At 36.6% G+C, this 12,155-nt stretch overlaps 1 protein-coding gene across 10 annotated transcripts in view; it reads left to right on the top strand.

Annotated features, from left to right (window-relative positions):
* Positions 1-12,155, top strand: part of mmd (mind-meld) — a 305,289-nt gene that overhangs the window by 264,494 nt on the left and 28,640 nt on the right. For all 10 annotated transcript variants that reach the window (XM_066392108.1, XM_066392107.1, XM_066392110.1 and 7 more), the window contains exons 5-7: positions 1,962-2,041; positions 7,617-7,686; positions 9,963-10,109. In XM_066392108.1, the coding sequence (XP_066248205.1) occupies positions 1,962-2,041; positions 7,617-7,686; positions 9,963-10,109 (297 nt within the window). The remainder of the gene's footprint in view (positions 1-1,961; positions 2,042-7,616; positions 7,687-9,962; positions 10,110-12,155) is intronic.

The raw sequence follows: 12,155 nt of genomic DNA, 5'->3' as shown, positions 1-12,155 counted from the left end.
TTTTAGATTTTTGGTAAAGGTGATGAAAGCATAAATTAAAATTCGAAATAAAGTGTTATTCGTGGAGGAAAAAATTGATGCACTGTGGTGAGAAAAATGGAAACAATTTTTATGCTCCTCCCCATTATCGAGTACTAAAAAACACTAAACCCGAATTAACTACTGATTCGAATTTGGGAAAAAGCGCAAAAAATAGGCAATACGTATTTCGTAAGTCGACAGTTTCTGATCGCGCATCACACAAAGGGCATTGGGATGGCCTACACGTGATGAATAATACAAGTGCACTGATAGGGATAATTATATTCCAATTAACACTACATATTTACTCTCTTAGAGTGACCAAAAATTGCTATTAATAATATATCCAGCGATTTTCAAAATCTCTACCTTTGGCTGTTTCGTCACAGAATGTAGTCGAAAACAATATCTAGTTTCCTGATTGCAGTAATGATCTTGCGACACGATCCTCCATGTTCGATTCGCTGCCTGCTAGCGCCAAAGGGCGTTATCCAATTAGGCTTTAGACGCCCAGATATTTGTATAGGTTTAATTATCATCGAGGTCCTGCCACTTTAATTCCTGCTCGAGCATTGTTAGTCCTTTGACCACGACTTGTTAGGCCGTATATACCCTTGCAAATTGAATATAATTTGGGAAAGGATCCTAGACGGGTGCCCTAGAATATTGTTTCTAAGCGCGTATTCATAATAACGTTAACATAGATCTGTTCAGTCAAGTTGGAAGAAAAAGTTACAGGGAGGAGCCAATTGGCTATGTTTATCGATTTAAGCTAAATGGGATTAAAATCAACTGTGCAAACAGTGCCCTGCTGTAATGGTCAAAAATATGTGGCTGGCGGGCCAAAGGAAAACGTTCACTACCCCGTCGATAACGAAATGTCAACATTTGCCTGAAAACACACAACGGACTTCGTTATGACGGTATTAACCGGTCTATGACGCGTTTTAAAGTAGCTGTTGACCGACACGACTTGCTGCTTTAAATTGAAATCTCGTTAGCAGGATGCAGGCGACCGACAGGCGTCAATTTGCTACAAGATTAAACTGGGTCCTTGATCAGATTTATTCGTCGCTGCTTCCTCTCCGTCTTATTCGTATTTGGAAGTTGAACCGACATTGCCGATGGCCCAATTTCATTATCTGGCGTTCAGATGTTAACCGGCTGCCTTGCGGGAGATTGCAGCAACTTTTTACCCTCATTTTATCATGTAAATAAAACGTTCATCTAACTATCGACTTCACGTGGATTACGAAACCGATTCCACATGTTGTACACAAATTTTATTATGTCATTTCAAGTTAATCTTCAATATAGGAAACACTTGCAAGATAGAAAACTTACATACAAATACAAAGCATACGTGCAAAAGTGGAAAATGGTTTTGTTTCGTATCTACTTAAAGAAGAGCAAGGTACATCTGGGGAATCATGGTTGCCTTTGCGGGTTCAACTGGATTGGAACCATCTCTCAGAGTTTCATTTCAGGTCCGGCGAAATGAACACAGCGCAAAATCCAGAACGCCACCACCGCGAGTTACACTTGATAGGCCCAAGACACTGAAAATAATCTAGAAAGGAGAAATTCGAGGTGAAATCGATGGTGAAAGTAAAAAATCTGTTTCTTTTGGGAGAATGCAGTGGAACCAGGAAGTAGTAATTCACAAAAAGGAAAGCTTAATAGTTGCAAAAATTATAACATGCCAACTCAAAAAAAGGGATGGCCGTATGAATAAAATCTCAACTGAAAAACGTCAGGAAAAATACTGAAATATCAGATTTCCAATACCCTGAGAGCGTTGGACAAATAAAAACCCCCTAGGGCACTATAAATCTTAAGTTACAAATTCAACTCGGCTTTAAACAAAATACTCTTACTATGTCATTCTTTATATTGCTAGGAGTTACAGAGTACATTCAAAAGTGTTCTTTTTGTTTCAGACCGGAAAACACTATCATCGGACATCACTTCTCATAAAGGCCTTCAATCACAAGTTCCGTCTAGACCTCGAGCTCAACACGTAAGTACCACATTCGCTAATGATCAAATCTACAACATTTCATTTCCTGTTAAATTCTAATGGCTTAACTGATAAATTACAATAATTTGCAAATGATTACCTAAATACTAAATTACTCACCTTGCTTTCAAACCGACAACAGCATGGCACTTTGTAACCAAATTTCGTAACAAACGTATCATCAGTTCTAATTAAACAAATTAACAAATTCAGTTATGGCAAGTTTCACGTAGCTACGCAGGATGCGAGATCAAAACGGAGGTGTAGTGCGAAAAGGGGTCGATTTAAATAATTAGTATTGGATATAATGGTGTTTTCCGGGATGCTTTCAGATTAGATGAGGGCGACGCCTCATGCATTGTCGAAAGTTAATAGCATTTTGACAGTTGAATCAATTAATTGATGAATGAATCATTATTTTTAGGAAACAATGAGTTTTCATGGGAAGGTGGCATGGAACAAACGTCTCCCTAACAATAGATGTGAATGTGATTCAGGAGGCAGATGTTTCGATTGAGAGGGTGAAATACGGGAAATTAATTTGATTACTTATCGCTGCCAATCGCTCAATAATAAGATTTCTGGTTAGGTGAAATTTCAAAAGCTCTTTGCATCTTTGATAGCTTGAAAAAATGTCTTTTTCATATTTTTCTTAAAATGTTGTCCGCTCTACTCTATCCTGTTAAATTTATGAGACTCAAGAGAGTTATGACATGAGGCACTCACATTCTTAGACTAGAACTCCACTAGTTTCACCACTGGAATCCCCTACAGCAATAGGGGATTACGTACATAGGGCAGATAAATTATTGGGGCTAAATGTGACTTCATCCCCTTCTCCATGCTAAAATATCGTCGGTTTATTTTTATCCTATCAAACCGATAGTCACACTTTCAGAGTTAACTAGTTTCTTATGAGGAATTACTTTTCCCAATTGCCTTTAGACTCTTTCATAATAATTCATTGATTTCTATTATTCATGTTCCATCCTTGTAATCTCTTCCTGTGTTAAAATTCATTTGAAGGCTTAACCTCTCCATTTGAATATTTAATTCCATGAAGACAACGATAGTCTCATCACCGCTCTGAGTTTACTTATTAATTATTTACTTATTTCTTCTCAATTATTCATTCTCCTGATCATCTGATCTCGGTTAATGCTTTCCTGCAATAATGGGTTTCTAATACGCCCATACATTTTAATACTCATATTACGTCATGAAATTTTAGATAGTAAAGGAAAAATAATAACTTGGGTAACTCTAATGAGGTAGAATCCCAATAGGGAACCTTCTGGTTTACATTTCCAGTATTGAAATCGACTCTGCGATATCATTAGTAATGATCCCATGAGGTATAAAATGTTTGCTTCAGTATCTAGTCCATGTTTTTCGTCAATTCTTTCGCTATATCTAACGAAATCTAATTGTATGACTTAATTTCCTAAATATTTATTTTATTTTATTCCATATTATTAGATTTTAATCATTTCCCAAATTTTCTAAAATTAGTTCACGAAATTTGTTCATACTCTGTAAAATCAAGATATGAAGCTTTTGAGAAATTCACTTCTTAAATTTTCTCATTTCCTTCGTACGACCTCTTCAAGTCACACGTTTGCTTTTGATGAGGGTCTATTTCTCTTCTTGCCATTTGATTCCTCTACCGTGACAACTTCGTCATCAGTACCAGCGTAAGCTAATTGTGTTCTGATGAGTTTCTTAGAAGATTTATCGTTAGTGTTTCATTCTTCTCCTTTATCTCCTTCAGCTACAGTTTTGTTATCATATTTGTGAATCATCTTAGCTTACTAATGTTTTATTCCCGCCTAATAATCGTTCAAATAATATTTGAATGAAAACGAAACCCAGTCGACTCCAACTCACTATAATTGCTTCGAAAAGTAGTCTTTGATTTTTTATTAACAGATGAAGATACTTTCAATGAGTTCCCCCTATTCTTTCTTAGTTTGGCTATTCCAACATTTCTCTATGGCGTAAAATCATATTTAATGCAAAATCTGCTTCTAAAATGACCTATGTCTTCGTAAACGACCACACATTCACTGATTCATTCATGGTCAATACATTTTCTTTAGAATTGAGGGATTGCTCATTGAAAGTGGTAGATTTCCACATGATGTTTCCACGATTTTATTTCTTTAATTCATCCAACATAGGGAAGAGCGTGCGGGAAAGCGGCTTTACCGCACAGATTTAGACACAAATTAAGACCACATAAGAGAGGAAAAATAACCAAAGCAGGACGATAATATAGATAAACTCGAACTACTAGCAATAAAATTGGTGAAATCAATTGAGCCTAAAAGCTTTATCACTACAAGCAATTGCTGCTGCTATCTAGATCGCTTTCGGTAATAACCTCTCTATTCTACATCTACATATCACGTGCTAACGTCCTAGTTACACGTACGATATTACATGAACATAATAGCAATCAGCTCGCATATTCCTGCATCAAAGCTGTTTATTTACATGATAAGTGCTACATTTCGTATCTGGCAGCCACTATGTGACGACAGCATCCAAACAGGTATTTCATCACTAACTGAAGAGGCCATAAATCCTGAATGGTCACTCCCATAACAATTCCGAACTGAAATCACCGGTGGTTTAATCCGGGATACTGAGGGTAGTTTTGTAATATCCGGAGGTCGAAAGTTTATCTCAAGTGACTGTTAATATACCCGTATTACGTTTTAATACAATGAAACCGACTTCACTAGCTTTGGTTTCCTAACGCAAGAAGACAATTAACTCCGTCTACGTTGTTCGCATTTCGGGGGTTATAATAGCCAATTAAGTCGAACATGCCTTCCTCGTTGTGTCCAGCGATGTGGGCATGGAATATTTATTAGATTTCCTCGATACAATTCCAATTGTCTGTAACATTCCTTTCTTCGGCAATAAAAGTTGAATAGTGAAAAATGGCGAAGGAAAAAACTTATGACTGGATTAAGTGCATTTACCATTTGGAAATGGTCTGAGAAAAGCGGTCGGAAATAGTTATTTTTCTACTCCTCGCCTACTTCTCTCTAGTAAATTGCAAATAAAGTAGGTTAACCGAAAATCACCAATTACAGATGATAAGTGTATGCAACGAATATTCAAATTGTGCGTAATAATTTACGTAATAGTGTTCAGTACAAGATTAGCATAACCATGAGAACCATGCCGCGATGCGTGTGTTATATGTGTTGTTTCAGTATTAAGGAATTCAGTCAAAATAGTCGCTATGTGTTAAGTTATATATGAGTAATAAGATTTCAAAACGTTTATGACCAAATGCCCCATACAGTTTTTATTCTCTTAGCGTTATCGGGCTGGGTCACTCGTAGGAAAAGCACTATTCGAAAGCAAGGAATGTTAGTTTTCTCGTCGAAATTGCTGACTTCGCCTGCTGTTCGGTCTTAAACTTTCATCTCGCTCGTAATATGCTGCTTACTATTCGCATGATACAATATACTACTACTAAACGACCGCAGGAAATAATAACTTACCGTACGCTCATTGTAGTTTAATGATCGACGCGAACAAACTTTCGATCGGTAATCGAGTGCAGTAAAAATAGTTTCATACGTGGCCGTATACCCTTTTTCTATTATTGCTATATGTGCAGCTATGTGTGAACATGCGGTTTCAGATTTAACGTGATATTCAATTTATTTTTATATAGTTGAGCCATACCGTAGCTAAATTGGAAAAACAATTTTACGTGGTAGGATTAGTCACAGCTGTGTGTAATATTATTTGTTAAAATAATTTCGTACGATGGGCACGCGTAAATTATTTACATGAGTGTAGCTTGTTGGAAATGCCTTGTTTGTTCGGAACAAGCGCAATTAATTAAATTGAACAAATTAATCGATCACGTCGATTGGACTACACATATGTGCGTCCGAACGAAATCATCAAATTATCCGTCGTTTTTTAACTAAATTACCAACATTGACTGGCAAACTGAAATTTCCGCTATTGCAACTTTTATTTGACAACATGCAAAATAGTCCCGATAGATTTACAGTCGCCACATTTTATGTTTCAGCGGCCTTTTGCCTAATGATCGGTAATAAATTGCTGACTGATTTTCTCATTTCTCTATTATTCTGATAGATTAGGTAAGCTTATAGGCTGAAGCTATTGATACGGCTAATTTATCGCTTTGTACTGAATCGGCTCCCCATTTGTAGGTACGAAGTTTCTGATTAGTGCCATAACCGTCATTTATCATCTTCCAAATATGGTCTTCGTCAAGCGATGATAAGAAGTTATTAAGGCGGAATAATTTACTTTATTTGGCGTCGGTCGTGGATGCTTTCAATTGTCATAATCGAATAGCAAAGGATGAAGAAACGAATTTACTTTATCGGAAAGCTAATCAAACTAATGTTACTCCAATGTGGTAAGAAATTTATTAATCTCCCAAAAGGGCCTGTGGCGAAAAGTTTTTGCTCCCGAGGGAGGCAAAAAGCAACCGGTGAATCAATCTAATTTTGCTGAATTCGTCCAGGATGAGAGGAAGTTTTTGTACGACGAAAGCGGGAAAACGTTGGGTTGAGATGTTGAGTCCTCTGGGGTGAAAGGAGTTTTTACATCACAACTTGTATTAATAAATTTCGCAGTTTTCAGAGTGCAGGTATTGTGTAAAACAAGTTTTCTCAAATATCCTCTTTCCTTGAAAGATTAGAAGCAGTGGTCCCTAGATGTATTAGCATTTTTGTATTTTCTCCTGTTCAACGCTTCTTCGCCGTGGGGGGACTCATTAGAACACTTTATAGAACTCTAGCATCGGTTGATTCATTTTAGTGATAGGGACACTCATTCAAAAATACGAATTAATGAAGTGCAATCTATGCACATCAAAAGAAGTGAACCAACCTGAACTAACCTGAACTAACCTGCGAGAATTAATTTTAAAAAAACATTGAAGTCCCTGTGATCATCTCAGTGGTTAGGTGCCAGAATGTAAGAATTGCTTCGACATTTAATTGAATAATGAGAGGGATCACAATCAAACTATGTACGTAGGTAGGGTCATTGCTTAACTCATCCTCGATAAATAGTATGGAAATAAAAATAAACAATGTTGCCAACTCAAAGTGTACTTAGGGCCTCATCAAATTCGAGTGTGCGCCATCATCACGTCGTATAGAACTCCCATTAGCTGGGCGGTCTGATTATAAATCATGCAAAGTCTGGTATGAAGTTATGGCCACAAAGTTGCATGGAACACTAAAACTGAATTATTAGATTCTGGTAAATTTACCATAGTCAACATATGCGCGTCGGAAACTTGCTGTAACATTTGATATTATTTGGGATTATTCTGACGGATTTCAATGCATCGCCTATTTCTTGGCAGCGATGCATTCGAAAACTTCTCTTGCTCGTAAGATAATCACACGTTACGCGAACGGATTTGACGGGCTGGTTACTCATGAAATCTTCAAGGATTTTATTACTTTCCATGTACATATGCTGTTTGGTGGCTGATGGATTGACACAAACGCAGCTGTCTTGAGTATTTTAATAATATTGCAATTTTTCTTTTCAGGCAACTCATCGCACCCAACATTATGCAAAAACATTATCTAAACAATGGAGCAGAACAGGTTTCAAAACAGGTAAGGTTTGATCATGGATCAAGTGTTTGAACGAGGGTGAGATCAACGGTGACTCCAGTAAATCGAAGAAAAGTTGATCTGACATAAATGATCGTTGCTCTTGTTCCGATGGAGTGTTACCAGACCCCTACAGGTTTCAAGAACTTCTCTTAAATGTATTATAAACTGCAAACTTTTGTTCAGATGAGAGTTCAGTCGTTTGCTCAATTGAAGTAGAGAAATATGCCTGTACGCTCGCCGATTTTAAATTAGCCGATAAATTTATATTCATGATGATTCCTTCTATCCGACTGAACTATCGATTTTATTGGTTGGTAACCGAGATTTCTAAAAATTTCCCAAATGAAAGAATAAGAAATTTATCAGAATCCATAAATGCATCTTTTGTTGTGCATGACTTTCCTAAATTCCCATAATAAATAATTTGCGAGATGATCGGCAATATTCTGAAGACTACCGTCTTGAAGCTCTATTACCGACAATGTGTCTGTTAAATATTCAGATAGCATTGAGTCTATTGAATAGTGCATATAAATGTGTGCTCATGATGATAAACCCCTGTCTGACTAAACTATCGGCAGACTGTTTAATTTGTTGCCTGAGGGGCCCTTCAGGGCGTTTATCATATTGTCTGTTTGGTAGTCTCTTGAGAACTACCATCAAACATAACTTCTAATAGAAAAGCATTCGGTCCATTGAATGAGCATTCGTTTTTCAAAACAATCCAGTGATCATTGTATATGAGATTATTCAAAATCTTGGATATTAATCCTGTCGTGCTTTTTAAATTTAGAAACTACAAATTAATGAATTCATACTCAAAAGAAAAAAGATTTTATTTGATGATGAAGTTTAATTACATGAACTACTAAAGCCTCTTGATATTAGTATTTTATCTGGTAATTTTCACTAATTTTGCAGAATTGTTAGAAAAAAGAGGAAGTAATAATGATAGTAATTAAGTTTGTTTACTTTGCCAGCTCCGCTCCGGGTAGCTCGTTTTGACCTTTGGACGTCGCTTGGGGCTCACGCCTCCAACTAATTCCTTCCACAAATGGTTTAAGCCTCGGTATAATGCTTAGCCGTTGTATGTACACATACCTGTGAAATTTATCCAGCATAATTTTAATGCAAGAAACGACGCTCACTGACCGAACCTCGTTAGTTCATCTTTCACGATTTTTCGAGGTGTTTTCGCTATAATCAACAGTGGTCAAATTCAGAAATAATTCACTCTTGAAACTCCATTCCATGAGCAATTTACCCATAGTTGGATTTTAGGAATTATTTATGGTGGTCATGGCAGCGCTGCCGCCACTGTTACAACACGACACGTCCTGGATCCAAAACATACGTTCACTCCAGTGTAATACACTTAATCTCTGTTACCCCTAAATCTCGATAAGTAAGAGTTTAAAGAGTATTTTTGCAGAACAAGCGTCGTCGTCGCCAGTTTTCCAGCGGCACGTAACCTGCTGCAGCCAGTTCCTGCCGTAAATAACCGAAAGTGCCCATAAATTACGTGCGACATCCTCTTCTTTTCCCTAAACACTCCGCGATAATAAATACTTAAATCGCTGCGAACGATCGAGATCCCAAATTGACGATGACGTGATTGAGAATCGATTGCTCTATTTGGACGGTTTAGGAAAATTATGACCGACATGCCACTTATTCAGTCTAACCACGCCTTCGTGTTGCAGGAGAGGCATGAAAATTTACATCGAAGTTTATCTTTGTTTAGGAAAATTTATTTCGTTAATACAAATGCAAAAACCAAAAAAAAAAAAAAACAAAAACGTCCTATAAGAGAATTTCAAGGGCACTTATTATCTGCATAATTCACTAAAACATGATCTACACCCTGTCACCTGCAGAAATCGGTCCAATCTTCATGGAAGTATTGCTGGAAGTGTGCGAGTTATCTATTTCAGCAATTCAAACCCAACAGAGCCGTGACATAAAGCAGAAAGACAAATCTAAAAAATTAATGTTTTATTACCTGTCGCTCTCTATTGAGTAAGCATCGAGTAAGACAACAACGCCGGGTTTGTTGATTTTGCGTATATGTACTTAACTGACTATAAAATGACTAAAACAATCCTGCATTAAAGTGAAACAACCGAAAAATTGAGCGTTGAAGTGAATCGAATTATTTCGGGTTAGTAGCGATGATTATCCAGGCACATTTCGAACGGAAAATTTATTAACTCTATAAAAATACCAATAAAAATGCCTTTGTTTTTGGAGAGATTCGTATTCGTTTCTCATTGCAGGACATCGAGCATTGTTACTACCATGGGAAAGTGCAGGACTATCCGGGTGCCACAGCAGCGTTCCACACGTGCAACGGTGTCAGCGGGGTCATCCATGTTGGCAATGAGACTTTCGTTATTCACCCCTTCTACGGGGGTGATCTTTCGGTCAGTATACAACTTTACATAAGTTTACACAATTTACATTATTGAATCATCTGAATTCTATACACTTTAGAAACTTTTCCTTTATCATTTCCCAATGCCTTTTTTGAAGTTATCCAACTTCTCGCACAACTTCAAATTAGAGTTTGCTAAAGTTCTTCTTTAATCTTTGATATTTATCAATGTTAATGCTCAAGGAGCTGGTCCAGTTCCTGTTATTAGAATATTTATTCTTGTGTCCTGTAAGTGTGGACATAATAGTCAAAATATTACAGCGAATTTTCTTTGTAACAGCTGATCTACAGCTATTTTCCAGTACGAGATTATATCTATTTTACAATCGAACTATTTTCATCTATATAGTCGCAAATATATAGTTTCTCCCCTCTCCCAACGGAAATTATCCTTCGGACACGATGAAGAGGGACCGAACTGTAACCTAATTACGAAAATGAAGGTACAGCTTCTACATTGTTACTGGACTTTGCCTGGAGAGCTATTATAACTTCAGCAAAATTTCAGTATTAAAATCTCATTGTAACTAAAACTCCCGGCAGAGGCTTTGTGAAGACATGAAGAATTCAAATGTAAATTTCCGGTCAGTATTTAGGAAGGTATTATGCCTAACATACTAGTAACGACTTTACTTGTTGGGTGAGTCTTGGTCATGAGAAATTTCAGGCCGGATCTAAGAGGTTTAAACGGTTCCAGAATTTCGGGGATTAATTTACGCCTTTTGTGCCCCCCAGGAGATTAAAGGAAATATTTAGTTATACGGTTAGTTTAATATTAGTTTCCAAGTTTCGACGTTGTCCGCAATTGGAGCTTAATTGAGACGTAATCGAACTATGCGGCGTACCTACCTGGAGAGTTAAGAGTTAAATTGTTCGGGCTATTGCAGATGGGCACTCCTGGTTAAATTCTTAGTTGAAAACTACACGAAATGATTTTTAGAAAACTCATTTATTTATTAAGAATATCGAAAACTGCTCTTATATCCTTAGTATTCATAATAGACAATGGTCATTTTCCTTGCCAAATGTGATCCGCAATACGCACCGCTTTCATTTGAAATAATTACTGAATGTCAGTCGTTATATTTGTTCATAGAACTAAAACAAAATCCAATTATTTATTATCATCGGTATAAATTTATAAAATCGCTGGTTTTTGCATGCGCTTCTATTTTACTACACAGCCCAGCGATATTTCCATTGCTATTACTCCATATTCCACTCGAAAATACAATATTAAATCGCCAAAATGGAATTTCTAGCCGGACGGATATTAAAAATAATAGCCGATGTGGAGAGATAATTTTGATTGCCAGTAAGTTTAATTTTGACTCCCACTTTGCCATGGAAAAAGTTTCCATTATTATTGCAAAAAAAAAACTGAAGAAAAGAAGCAGGAACAAGCGAATAGGGAGCTAATTCACAATTGTGTGGATCGAAACAATACCTTAAATAGAGTTCTTGGCCCTATTGAATGAGAAATCCTGATTGGAATGGTTAAAATGCATAAAAAAACTTCAACATCTACTTCTTGCCACCGCTTTGAAGTTATAATTTTGTATCATAAGGACATCTTGCACATATGGGACAGAATACGCTCCCAACTAAATTGCTAATCAAAACAGTCAGAACATCAAATTTTTCCGTCACGTTTGGGAGCTCGAATTCTGGAAATTTCCTGGCTGATTTTATTTACAAAACAGACTCTGAAGGAAAGATAAAATAAATTAAAAATAACCTTCCACTGCAATATCATATAAAGGTCCTGACCGTATTCCGAAACATATTTGAGGGGTTTCTCAGTATTTAATCTACAAAAAAATGACGAGCGATTTTAGTAAAATATCTGATATATCTAACTTGAATTAATTTGATTTTTAATAAAAATACTAGTAAACGATGTCCTATATAGGGTGTACCGAATTCTCTTGACCAACAATGGTCTCCAAAAAGAAATAAAAGTTTTAATTGGACATAATTTTAAATAAACATGGTGGCTACAAAGATGCGGTAGGTCTCCTTTTTTTCTAATTTA

The sequence above is a fragment of the Euwallacea similis genome, chromosome 7 (assembly GCF_039881205.1).
Source record: "Euwallacea similis isolate ESF13 chromosome 7, ESF131.1, whole genome shotgun sequence".
Classification (NCBI taxonomy): Eukaryota; Metazoa; Arthropoda; class Insecta; order Coleoptera; family Curculionidae; genus Euwallacea; species Euwallacea similis.
The sequence above is the reverse complement of the archived record's forward strand: the minus strand, read 5'-3'. Positions and strand labels throughout refer to the sequence as shown.